Source organism: Coenobita brevimanus, chromosome 63 (genome assembly GCF_032717465.1).
Source record: "Coenobita brevimanus isolate Jiangsu-jjx chromosome 63, ASM3271746v2, whole genome shotgun sequence".
NCBI classification, from domain to species: domain Eukaryota; kingdom Metazoa; phylum Arthropoda; class Malacostraca; order Decapoda; family Coenobitidae; genus Coenobita; species Coenobita brevimanus.
Genome location: NC_137016.1, coordinates 7,890,205 through 7,904,203, shown reverse-complemented (window position 1 = coordinate 7,904,203; position 13,999 = coordinate 7,890,205). Strand labels below are relative to the sequence as shown.

General features: G+C 41.6%; 1 protein-coding gene across 1 annotated transcript in view; it reads right to left on the bottom strand.

Annotated features, from left to right (window-relative positions):
- Window positions 1-630: 630 nt before the first annotated feature.
- LOC145404297 (sialin-like) overlaps window positions 631-13,999 on the bottom strand; it is a 36,163-nt gene continuing 22,794 nt past the window's right edge. The window contains exons 5-11 of the mRNA XM_080275816.1: window positions 12,084-12,320; window positions 11,179-11,387; window positions 9,911-10,036; window positions 8,006-8,159; window positions 5,844-5,999; window positions 4,892-4,971; window positions 631-807 (exon numbers count right to left, since the gene is read on the bottom strand). Coding sequence (XP_080131942.1) covers window positions 631-807; window positions 4,892-4,971; window positions 5,844-5,999; window positions 8,006-8,159; window positions 9,911-10,036; window positions 11,179-11,387; window positions 12,084-12,320 — 1,139 coding nt within the window. The remainder of the gene's footprint in view (window positions 808-4,891; window positions 4,972-5,843; window positions 6,000-8,005; window positions 8,160-9,910; window positions 10,037-11,178; window positions 11,388-12,083; window positions 12,321-13,999) is intronic.

The window sequence follows — 13,999 nt, the reverse complement described above, 5'->3', positions numbered from 1 at the left end:
GTAGCTGCGTGTGTAAGTGATGCTGAAGACAGGAGAAAGGGTGGAATATCCAGATGATGCCTTGAATTGCTCAGCTAAATATCCCATGAGAAACGAGGTCCATTTATCTCATGGAAACAGTAGCTTTTCCATTTATATTTTCTATTTCTGGATCTCGTTTACCTCTCAGAAACAATGGGAAATCTGTCTTACAGTGATAACGGAAACTAATCAAACCATATGAAGTAAAAAGACATTGCTCAACTTCACTGCCCCAGCTCTACCCCTCTACCCACCATTATCCCACTCATCATATACCCTAGTCTACATTTTTGTGCTTTTTCCCTCTTTTCACGTCCTTCACTCGTGACGTATTTCTTTGTTTTTCGAGTTATTTTCATACTACCATTTTTTTTTTTTAGAGTAGGAGAGACTTTATGAGCTACAGGTGTTTTTTTAATAGTTTCCATTACCTCCCCCCCAACTAAGGTGGTTCTTCTACGAGGATTAATATCTGCAAATACCGGTAATAGGATAGATAATACGTCATGGGACTGGAGTGGCCAATGGTGGGATTTTTCTGGCCTTAACTGATTTCGTTCCCATGGTATGATACGTCAGGCAGCAACATCACATTCCCCTCCCATTTCGTCAATTGTCGGGCTTGAAAGGGTCCTGGCCTTGCGTGACGTCCTCCTCACAACAATCTTCCACCTCCTCGTACAGGTTCCACTCCTGTTCCTCGGCCGTCACCCCGAAGATATACAAACCTCCGACCACCACAAACAAAACGCAGGTCACCATGATTACAATGTCCCACCCGTGGTGCTGAAATAATAACCGAAAATTTTTGATAGCCCTCTGAATATGAAAATTCACTTAATTTTGTTAGCCTGGGAGGGTAGACTTTAGATAGGGTTGAGCTGCAAGCTGGCCCAGCCAAGCAAAACTCAGTTGCGTCGGTTCCTGTTCATGACAATTATTGCATTTAAGTGCTGGTTTTAATGGTTCCTGTAAAGAAAATTGCAAGTGTTCTTTTTATACTTCTATATCAAATAGAATCTATTGCTTTAACAACATTTGTGAAAAAGCCACATCAGTTTTATTGATCTGACAGGCTGGCAGCTCAGTCCTAGGAGTATCGCGAACAGTGCAGACATAACATGTGCAGGAATCCGTACCATTTACCCAAGCTTTAGTCTATGCAGGGGCTGAAGTGTCTAATACGAAGTACAGCATAAATAACTGCTCTAATGAACTGGAACATGGGCGGCAATGGAGGTGAAGTGGACCTTGATTCGGTCGTGCAATTTTTAAACGAAGCCTAAGTTCAGTGTGGCATTTATGAAAACCAGTACATCCCAGCCGCAATAATCAAATATTTGTATATGGTACCATTCAGCTGATTACGGTAATACGCTATTGTAAACTAACAAAGCAAAGAAAAAAGAGGGGGAGGGGAAGAAAGTCCTTGAGTGCAATATGGAAGTATACAAAATCACATTTACCACAGTAGGTGTTTTGAGGGGAATGAAACCATAACTCGGTTAATATATGATTTTTTTTTTTTTAAGAAAAATATTTGGCGCTGCATCGAAAGCTAATATTAGCTTTACGCCAAAGTGGCATTGACATACCTAGCATAATTCCATGATGGGTAAAAACTCAGTTAAAGATTAAATATAATGCAAAAATAAAAGCACGAGTTTTTGTTTTTTCTGATGATTATGACATGAGTGGAATACGCGGAGCAATTGATTTAGTTGTGGTTAACAGTGTTCGTAGGAGGTATGGTAGCGTGGAACAAGTAAACACATATGTCTGGGTTAATGGAAATGGTATTCATATGGGCGGAAGACGTGGAAGGACCAAAAAACAGCTTGGCATGTTGACTTAATCTGTGAGGAAAGGGAACGTGAATACTGAGGAAACAACGGAAATAACAAAGAGAGAAATAATATCCAAGACCTGAGGGGAAGAGGGAATGCGATATCTCAATTAACAAACGCTATATAAGTCTCCTACAGCCTGTATTAGTAATTTACTGAGGAATTATCTGTTGTTTTAATTACGTAACTCATTTGACTTATTTTGTATTTTGCCCTTCTTACTTTCAATCGGTTTCACTCAGTTTGAGAGATTTTTGGAGGTACAGTCGCCAAACTTTCCACCTGGGCCATCTAGCCGCGAGAGGTGGGCAACGGGTGCTGGCAACAGTGTATATGTTTGTTCGTGTGTACATGCTCGACGAAAGTTCGGATCATCAACTCTCTTCGTCCGTAGTGAACCTCAGTCAGAGTCAGAGTTCATCCCATAAATGGCTGGGTACGGAGTTGGCTGGGGAGAAAAATGTCTCAGGAGTACGGCTCTCCCATCGGCTCAGCCAGTTGCATAAAACTGGTCGCACGGGAAACTGTTGTGTGCCACAGGTGGCGCAGACCAAGGCCAATTAAATAAGACTATATTAATTTTATAAGGAGGTACTATATATACTGTATATTATGGTATAAATATATACCTTTATATATAGTACAATAACATATACTATGCTTATTTGGCCTTAGTCCGTGCAACCTGTGACACGCAACAATTCCATGCAACCAGTTTCCTGCAACTGGTGGAGCCGGTGGGAGAGCTGCTTAAGATGGAAGCTTGACATGGTGAATGCCAGGGTAGGCGCCGGACGGGGGGAGGGGGGGTTACTTTATTCATACCGCCAGTGATAATAATTGCCGAACTAGTTTTTGAGATCCATTAGCGTTCTACTAAATATTTGCATTCTTAACAATACTAAACATTTTATTTTCTATAACATGTTAATGCACTAAATACTTGAATCGCTCCAAGCCTGTCTCTGTCTCTGTCTCTGTCTCTCTCTCTCTCTCTCTCTCTCTCTCCTTATATCAGTAATTCCATATCATAGGGTTATCGCTTGATACCATTATCAGTACAGGTTGAAGAGGAATGCATTTACATAACATCGCGTCCAGTTACAAGTAAGATTACATGTCATTCACATCATGAATGACACTGACCAATAAACATTAGGATGATGTTCAGACACTGTTAACGGTTGCTTACATCCTCGTTGGTAGTACTTCAAGTAAGTGTTTTTATGTGTTCTGTGGTGCACCACGAAGAGGTAGGAGGCTAAAATATTGTCATCTCAACAGGCAAAGAGTTTATGCATACTCTTGTCGAAGAGGCTATTACATCAGCTATGATAATGACTTACCGTATCATATTTCATATGACTATGGTCATTACAGCACACCTTTGTAGTCCATTCATCTAACGAATGACTGAATTACACATTAGAAGGAAAATTGATTGTGAGCGGTACCGTTTATGTGTGAAGTCACACATTTACACGCTCATCGATTATGCACCGAACAACATTATCTCACATTACAGCGAGATGAAGACACCACCTCTCCATCACAGTATGCAAAAGCTTCCAGTCATTTTAAGCACAAATGCTATTGATTCATGAATTGTTGGGACATTTATATTACTAATGCCTGTGATATTACTTATGTGATTGGTAAATGCAACATAAAGAACGTGAAATTATCAGTACAGGCTGTAACACTGATTTTATTTTTTTAAATCCCACGAACCTAGGCGCTTTAGCGCCCGTCGACTCATGACTAACTGACTCAAGGCAGCCTTAACGAACGAGTTTCAGCCTCCGACGTCAACAGTTCCTTATTTCTCCTACTTAGCTTAAATTAATATCCGTTCAATGAGTAGTCCTGTAACGATTAATGACCTCACTTATCTAATAATGTCTCAGATCAAGAATGGTATTTCAATAGGTGTAATCGTGACCGGCCCAGGACTGGCGAAATGCGAACAGACACCGGTATCTATTTTTCTAACGTAAGGGTCGGTCACACGACGGTTCTTCCCCCCAATATTCAGTAGACAATTTTTAGCCATGGGTTGTCATGTAATAATGAAAAAGAATATGTTTATAAATATGTAATATATGTAAAGATACGGTCTTTTAGGTTATTTTACTTATTGTTTTCAATACTCGTATTATCCAGTACTTTCAAGAAGTTCCTTTGAAATTCTATCGACTAAAATTGTAGACCGAATATTGGGATGAACTCTGACTGAGGTTCAGTACGGAAGACGAGAGCTGATGATCCGAACTTTCGTCGAGCATGTACACACGAACAAACATTACACTGTTGCCAGCACCCTTTACCCACCTCTCGCGGCTAGGTGGCCCAGGCGGAAAGTTTGGCGACTGTACATGGTTGATATATCCTTTATTAACCCATTCAGTCCGATGACATTTTTTTTTTTTTACTTTATTCATGCCACTTACACACGATATTATTCAATTTCGTAAGGACCTCACTATAAAATATTAGACCTCTCATGATACAGTTTTAGACCTCAAAATGAAGTATTAGACCTCTTATGATAGTGTTAGACCTCTCATGATAGTGTTAGACCTCTCATGATAATGCGTTAGACATCATGATACACTATACGGCAAGTGTTAGACCTTATGATATGTGTTAGACCTCTCATATAAAGTGTTAGACAGCATGATAAAGTGTTAAACCTCTCATGACGAAGTGTTAGGCCTCATGATAAAGTGTTAGACCTCACGATAAAAGTGTTAGATCCCATGATAAAGTGTTAGACCTTATGCTAAAGTGTTAAGGAAAGCTAATCTCAGTCCTCCAGTTCGAGAATTCTCCCTTAAGCTGAATAATATCGTCTGGAGGTAATAACAAAGGTGAAACATAGACCGTTAGACGGAGAGGGTTAACATCACTACAGGAGGTCTTTTCTGAGATGAAGAAGCTCGTCCAAGATACAAGAGTACAAATGATCAAGACATCCACCTGCTGAAAAGGTAAAAATCTTAAGGAAACTCTGTATAGGTTACCTGTGGAATGAGTCGAGCGTTGACGATGGGAGCGACGAAGGCACCGAGCTGGCCCAGACCTGATATGCCCATGATGGTTGCTGCAAAGAAGTGTGTTCATTTTAGCTCCTTGAGTCCCAACAGGTTGATTTTTATTATATTCTTGTTGCCTGGCGATCTGATTCACCTTGAGCAAGACTTTGTAACTGGGAGGGTTAGATTCTTTAACCTCTTCATTAAGGGTCGCTATTAACTTGAATATACTGGTCTGGAGATACCATAAAAGAAAGGAAAAAAAAAATGTTATGAGGTTGGAGAGGATAAAGTCTGCCATGTAGATCTGTTCTGACACCTTAACCCATTGAAGTAAAGAAGGACCATGAGACTATGCTAAAAACCTGTGAAGACCCATTATAAGAACGAGTATACTATAATTAAATGTACTTCTGTCGTCTTCACATACAGGATTTCTCATCACGTCTATGGGCCACAGACATACGGTTGGCGTTTGGACAGTTGCATTAAAAACCATCTTGTCCTTCTTGCCTCTCAGATTCATTAACTAGAAAAATCATCTTGTGCACTATTCAGAAGTTGATTTTTTTATTGATTTGCCTCAGTATTTTGCTAGCATACTCTGGGAAGCCACATTATTTGTTGATTTCCGTGTCTATCTAAAAATAAGTGAGTTCTGTTTATATTTACAGCATAAACAACTCGATGCTGATGTAATGATCTAGATAAAAAAAAAAACTTAACTAATAAGAATAAATTGTAAAATGTCAGGCGTCTGTGAAACTCACCAAAGCACTTTTTAGGGTCTTCAACTGTCCCTATATCTCTCATTACACAGAAATATCAAGTAACTACATAAAGGTTTGCTATATGAAAACGCTGTCTTTAGCGATCAGGTTTCCCAGTAATCTGATAATGCTAAAAGAATCACAGGCAACTTGATGGCTTCCTACTGTACCAGAATAGTTAGGTGCAATATCCATAGGTGTCATCTGGTAGGAGGAGGGTTGGCCGATGAAACCAACTGCCAGAGTCACAAAGAGTGCGAACACCCAGGTTTGGTTGCAGCCAGCGAATATAATCCCCACACTGCTGCCCAACACCATCATCACGCCTGGGGAGAAAAGGTGAGGAGCAGGCTGCATAGTAAAAGCTGATGTGAAGACTATCTATCTGTCTATCTATCTATTGTCAGATGCCTTAATCCCGTTAGGGGTGGCCACAAACAAATCGCCTCCATGTCGCCCTGTCCCCCATCATTTCACTAATGTGAGGACAAGACTAGGAAATTATTTCATGACTAAATGAAGTCTGATGTGAGAACAAGACTAGGAACTATATAAAAAAATAAATACATAGATAAATGAAGTCTGGTGTGAGAACATGAGTGAAAGAAAAAGGTGATAAATAAATAAATTAATAAACGATGGAATGGCGTTGTGTAAAGAATGGTCGAGAGAGCAAATTGGAGAAAAGTGGAAATGATTACTCTGTCCTACGTAAGTATATAAAAAAATAAATGGGTGTATAAATAAACAAATGAATAAACTGAAGGAGAATCGGTGTATATTGTGACATCGAAATCGAGAGAATACAGTGACCTCCACAGAGGTATATGAATTTTTCAAAAAAGGTAAGGGTGGGGGACAAAAAAAAAAAATGAACCTGTAGTGCTTAAGATATATGTTTTAGTGGAATTTAGACTCACATTATGGAAAAAGGCAATGTACTGTACATTCTATAACAAATTCCACATAAACCCAATTTGTAGTATCGGGAAGGCAGCTTAACAAGAACCGTAAACGAAGCTGGACAAACAGTAATTACAGGAATATTATAACTTGTAATATAAATCCCTATCCCCCCCCCCTTTTTTTTTTGCCTCGTTAGGAGTCTAAAAGCCTGGGACTAGGTTATCCAGTCCCAACACTAAAGGTGAGGGTGACTGGCCTTGTTCACCCCTGAGTGGCATTATGTAAACCCCAACCACCTCTCTGATGGAAACAGTGACGGTGCCCATTCGGTTAGAGCGCCTTGACGCACTTGATCACCAGGCGTCTGTCTGATTATATGATTACCACCCAACGTAGTACTAAACATGGTTTCATGGTTTACAGGAAACAATTTGGCTTGTCACTGAAGGGGAAAAAAGAGTTAAAATGGGCTAAAAACACTTTTCAATAATTTTCATAACTACGACAGACAGTTTGGGTGTCATCATCATCATCATCATCAATCCTCCTCCCCCTCCCCCTCCTGCTCCTCCTGCTCATCCTCCTCCTCCTCCTCATCATCATCATCATCATCAGTGGAACATTAACCCTCACCAACAAGACCGATGGTCAAAAAATAAAAAACACACGCAATCTCATTCCTCCTCACGCACCCGCTTGTCCCCACAATTCGTTCAAACCTGGGCCAAGAGAAGCAGGCACTGTGTTCTAAACTAACGTACTCATAATTGGATAATTCTTAATCAGAGACTCTTATATCACTGTATGGACGCTCTGTTATGTTCACATTTTATAATCATCACTCTTATAAAGTTAATTGCTAACCTTCTAGTTAATTACACGTTTATTGTCAAAAGCATGAACAAACAGATCATTATTAATATTACGAGTCCTGAAAGAATATTTGTGTTCTTTGATTCGAGTCACCAAATCCCTGCCTGTCTCACCAGTATATTCCAAGGACCAAAAGAATCCTGTTGATGTAATGGCAAAAAAAGGAATAGGCTCTATACAAATCAAACTTTGCCATAGATAAGCCTCCTTAGGTCCAGTTATGCGAGTATTTCCCTACCATAGAGGTCTGCGGACTATGACAAGAAGTTTTACTCGTATTATTTCATTCCTTACACTTGAGGAAATCTATCAGATGGCAAGAGAATAGAGGAGGGTTAAAGAGAAGGGAAAAAGAATACTCCTGACACAAACCAACCTGCGCCACACATACAGTAAGTCTCCGTATTCCCGGTTTTGAGAGGATTTCCTGGCGATAGAGGTCTGTGGACTATGGAAAGAGGTTTTATTATCTCATTCCTTAAGCAAGAGGAAATATATAAACCGGCAAGAGAAAGGAAAAAAGGGAAACAGAATACGCCTGACACAAACCAACCTGAGCCATACATAAGTCTCCGTATGCCCAGTTTCGAGAGGATTTCCCTACGATAGAGGAAGTCCGACAGCCATCCACTCACAATGAAGGCAAAGGCCGCCAGTCCTGGAGTTACTGTCATCAGCGTCTCGGAGGTGCCAGGGTCCATGCCTACCTGGAAGAAAGGGAAGAGGGAGTAGAGGGAGATAAAAGTTCAGCCCTATCAGCTTGAGGACACCTGATTGAAGTCTTGGACGAGGGGTGGGTGGAAGAGGACGTGGCGGGCATTGAAATGGATGGGGGAGAATTGGAATTGTGTTGGAATGAGGTGATTTTGTGGTGGGGTGAGCTGGAATTGTGGTGGTGAGCTGGAATTGTGGGGGGGGGAGCTGGAATTGTGGTGAGATGAACTGGAATTGGGATGGGGTGAGCTGGCATTGGTGAGATGAGCTGGAATTGGGAAGGGGTGAGCTGGAATTGTTAGAATGAGCTGGAACTGTGGTGGAGTGAACTGGCATTGTGATGAGGTGACGTGGAATTGTGGTGGAGGTAGTTGGAATCGTGGTGGGGTGTACTGGAATTGTGGGAGGGAGCTGGAATTGTGGTGAGATGAGCTGGAATTGGGATGGGGTGAGCTGGAATTGTAAAAGTGAGCTGGAATTGCGGTGGAGTGAACTGCCATTTTGATGAGGTTAGGTGGAATTGTGGTGGACTGAGCTAGATTTGTGGTGGGGTGAGCTGAAATTGTGGTCGGTGGGAGTGGCATTGTGGTGGGGGTGGGAAGGCAATTTATGAGTTTACCCTGTGAAGAAGTGGTTCTGTGGGATTAATGACTTGCCCCAAGATCAAGGGTGCAGGAGAGGGGCGCCTTCATATGGTTGGCACCGCTATGGGTTGCTCCGCTGCCTGGCTATACGGACTTTCCTTGTTTCCCTCCCTATTCCACAAAAGGAGAATGGTAGACTGCAGAAGGACAGCATCAATATGCAGTTCACTGGGTTTACGTTCAGATGAGCCTGGGGCTGCAATCACTATTACTACTACTACTACTACTACTACTACTACTCCTGCTACTACTACTACTACTTCCTGCGAGAAGACGTGTTTATGGTGCTCTCATTTACCTCTTCCATTGACGCAGGTAGGGACGGTAGCATAATGAAGGGGGACACCCTCTCTCTCTCTCTCTCTCTCTCTCTCTCTCTCTCTCTCTCTCTCTCTCTCTCTCTCTCTCTCTCTCTCTCATAACATTCTTAGAACATTCAGTAAATAGGGATGGATCAATATAAACAGAAGGGTGAGAGGAAGACGGTCAAATCCTGAGAGTAATCATTAACTCTTTCGTCAAAAAATGATCTTCCTTAGACCCAATAAAGTAGTACGGCGCTAATAATAAAATATAAATAAATAAATAAATAAATGTCGGCATACTGCTGTGGAGGACAAGGGAAACGTTTGTAACCCTTTCAGTATACGATGGCTGTCTTAGGTAAAAAAAAAAAAAAATACAATAAAATAAAATTGGTAGAAATTAAGAAAAATATTGGACTTAGGGTGGCATCTTGTGTGTTGCAGGGACGGCTCGTAAACAGGGTCGTTTGTAAATAGCACTCCATAGAAACTCTCTTGATGGGATGGTCTCTCTCATGGGCTCAGTCTGCTGGTGTGTTCTTGGGTATGGCAGTGGGAGTAGAAAATGAGTAAATGATGCAGGACAGACACTGATAACGCCGAGTCATCACTGCGATACTCGAGAAATAGCCTGGCCGAGGGGAAGAGATGCGTTATATACGGAACACAATGCATGCTGTTTAACAGTGACAGGAAGCGTCCAGTGCAGGAAGTAATTAATGGAAGGACACCGAATTATCCAATCAATATTCCTAAAGTTTCACTGAATGCAATTTTACATAAAAGAACACATACCTGTTCAGTGAGGAAAGTAGGAGCTTGGTTTGATGTGAATGTCTGTACCCAGGTTCCAGCGAACTCCGCCAGAATTAGGATGTAGATGGTGCGGCAGCGCAATAGGCGACTCCACGGCACTCGTCTCTGTGATATGGATACTGGTGAGGATGTGAGAGCTGTGGTTCTGTGAAGGACCATAATTATGTCTTGCGATGGAGAAACAAAGGGTTGGCTATAAAAAGAGGAACATTCAAGAGATGGGGGGACGAAATATAGTGACCGTACACGTGCTGTGGAAATATAGAGCACAGTGATAAACAGACAAGGCAAAGGGACGCTCTTGTGTCCTAATGCCACCTGTAATTCTGTGTGTTTGGCTGACACGTGACTGGAGGATTTGGAAGCGCAACACTCAGTGGGAAATGCTTACCTTCAAGTAAAGATGAACATGTCAAAATCGCTTCGCAAGTCCTAAAAACCTGTGACAGACTACTAACTATGAGGTTCAGAAGAGAAAACTCTAAACCATCATCAGTTTACTTACGTATTTATTTATTTATTTATTTATTTATTTATTTATTTATTGCTATTAGATGTCATGCTTGCAGTCTCAGCAGAAGCTGTTTCCATTAGTAATCGGTAACTTGCACATCAGTACATTCCCACGCGAAAGGACACAATATCGATTCTAAAATGGAAACAGTTTTTCGAAGTAACATTTCATACGGCAATAAATTTCCTACATACTCTGGATGCTGTGAGTATAAATACCTCAGACTATATACAAATGAAAGTAGTAAAGGGGTTACAGAGACATTTGTATGAAATGAAATTCCACTCTTTCTTCAGCATGGTTCTGAGTAAACATCAGTTAGGCTACTACACTGATCCAGTGGCGATGGTGCTCAAAAAATTTGCAATTCTCCGGATTTAATAAGCCTTATACAATCGATGAGCTAGAAAACAGTGTTAGGGAGTTAGTTCATCCAGAGGATACGTTGTATCAAACTTTTGTTAGTGTGGTACAGTGAATTCAGATAAGTTCAAATCTTCAAGGAGATCCTTTCCAGATTTTGATGTAAATGTGGATAAACTGTAATGAATCGAAGGAGGTATGTACCAAGTTTCACAGAAATAGAAGAAATGGACTCATTAATTACGAGAATGCTTATCCTACTCTGGGGCTTCGGAAAGGTGACTGACCCTGTGTTATTGTTAAAAAGTACAAGTTAGTGTAATTATCTTCCGAAGAAGGATGTTTTGGAAACCTCAGACGACTAACTCACCTTTGGCTGAACATGGACTACCGATAGAAGCTGCCTCTCCTTGGTGGATATGAAAGGATGCTGAGCTGGACTGTTCCGCACCAACAGGAACCAAAAGGGCGTCCAGAACAAGGAGATGATGCCGCCCCCGTAAAACACCCACCGCCACCCCAGATTTTCCACCACCAACCCCGACAACCCCAGCCCCATCATCGAACCCACACCACAACCTGTTTGATTTACCGAGAATAATTAGAATACTGAGGGACACTTTGACACAAAAAACGTACAAAGTTCAATTTCGACTGTGAACTCCAAAACGTTACTAAAAGGTGATAAGATTTGTCAGAGTTAATAAAGCAGCTATGTACAGTAACTTCTCTCAGCATGTATGCAGATCAGAGTCGCATGCCTCAGCCTTCAAAAATCCCCCCCCCCCTTATCCAAGATTTAAAAATACATAGGGGCAGACTGGAAGATTATGGTAGACTGAACCACTGTTTAATATTATTTTCCACAGGTATGTGTGTGAATATTATAGTTTTAGCACCGTCCCAGCACCAGGTTTGCTGTCGCACCTGACAGTTTGTGGACAGTGGTAACAAGGCCACCTTTGTCTTTGAAACTTAGACAGGCTACGGTAAAGGACATGCCAATTGGTTTTTAACACTGTAGGTCTTGCCCTCTCCCTCCTGCACTCCCACATGTCACAGCTTGTGGATGCCGTAACTCAGTAACCAGGCCAACTTTGGTTGTTCTACTTTACATACTTAGCCAAGGTTGCTTAATTTTCAATATATTCAGCATGATAACACAGTATTAGTTCTTATTCTGGATACGACCAGGGATTTAGTTGGTGTGACTAGTTAAACAAGTTAACCATCCCCACCAGAAAAGGTAAAACAGAGACATTAAAGAGAACTGACCTGCAAAGGAAATAAGCACCATTGTGGCACGCTCCTGAGGTCGCGCCCACCTGGCGATTATACCATAGACAGCAGGGAGGACGGGTCCCTGCAGCAGTCCCATCACCAGTCTCGCTGCCGCCAGTGCCAGCGGGTGCCACTCGGCGGCCAGAGGACACAGCAAGGACATCACCCCACACAGGCCGAGCGTCACGCCCACTGTCAGCCGCCCACCCACCACCTCCGCGATACGCCCACCTGAACATCGCCAACACCAGTTCTACTACATACATATGACAAGAAGACGAGTGGAAATACGACAGTTGATACTTCCTGCTTACCAATGGTTTATACACTGTTATTACTACTTAACCTATTAGAACCTGTGAAATTCAATCTATCTGCTAATGTGCCTATTGTGATGAATGTCTAACTGCGGCGTGTTTTGAAGTTTGACATACGGTAATATGACTACAGTATTAGAGCAATGCTACCGTGTAAGTGTAAAGTTTATGTCTGTGCCGGTCCTGAGCACTGCAGTCCTAAGTTATATATAGTGACATGAGGGATGTGATAAACACTTCTCCCGAAGCTCTCCTACATTTAACTTCACACTCAGCATGGATATACATCAGACATCTTATAGGCTTCTGCACAGTAAGTACATCATTTCCTTATATTGTACAGCGTTCCAGAAATACATGCATTGATCAGCCTGATGATGGTAATATAATTGAGTGGTGCATTCTGCATTTAGGGCAAATACTTAGTTTCTTCTTGTTTCTCTGACACATTATACAGTGCATGTGGCAAAAGTCCAGTACGAGCTATTATACCCTGGTAAGTCAAGCAGTCATGTCAGGATACCGTAATGAGTTTCCTAAAGGCGACCTTTGGCACCTGAACCAGTGTGTGTTGCACTGTACTGAACAGCTGTGACTCCTTAACGGCTCCAGCTTCACCTCCTTGCTACAGAAAGACAATGTTCATAGCATGGCACTGCCTACTGCCATCATTTTCTTTGTCTGTTTATGCATATTGCAGTGGTCTGTCCTGTTCCGAAATATAATGTGGCCCAGGTATCCCAGATGAAACTATTTACAAATTAGAGTGCTCATCCAGCAACCAAGGCAGGTTGACCGTAGTTTAATTTACAGCTCAGTGGGGGAATAACAGTACGTTGTTTCGTTTTTGCTGTGTCAGTGATCGGATACACATTTCACTGGGGTCATGTGAACCATGTCACTTGCTCACTAGACAGGTATTATCTGTATTAAAGAGTGAATTAACCCTTATAAATTTATGTCTCCTAAGGAGGAGTAGTCAGTGTAAACATGGGTTGGCTAACTAGAAACAACCTTTGAGAAGCTGGTTACTGGACCCTCCCAGGGGCCGGACAAGGAACGGAGTAGTCTCTGTGTCCCTTACTGTAACTAGGAGAGTGACTCGTTGTAATCATAACACAGCCAGCCCCGTGCTGCACCACCAATGCAGTCTACACTGTCGTATTATAATACTAGATTTCTCATGTGAACATCATGTCTAGTGCCTCCAGATAAAGAAAATATGTAAAAATGTTTTGTAGACATGTAACAATAAATAACGTTAAAAAGTCATGTAAATGAACACAAACCCATGTGAATAATTTTTCTGCTTGTAGACTGCTGGCATCCTACAGCAGACCACACATCTCTCTCTGTCTCTCATTCTCACTTCCCTTACTCATTGTGGTTTTAGAACCGGGTGGGGAGACATTAATTGATCCTCGCCCGCCCTCACTCCTTCCCCTAATCTATCCTAATGAATGACATACAACTATATGAAAAATATATTTCCATGTAGTTAAGCAGTGCGTTCTGGAGGGTCTGGTAAATATAGTAAATGCTGTTTTAGTTTCACGAGATAGGTAATGCAATGTTTCCATATCCCGAGAAGGA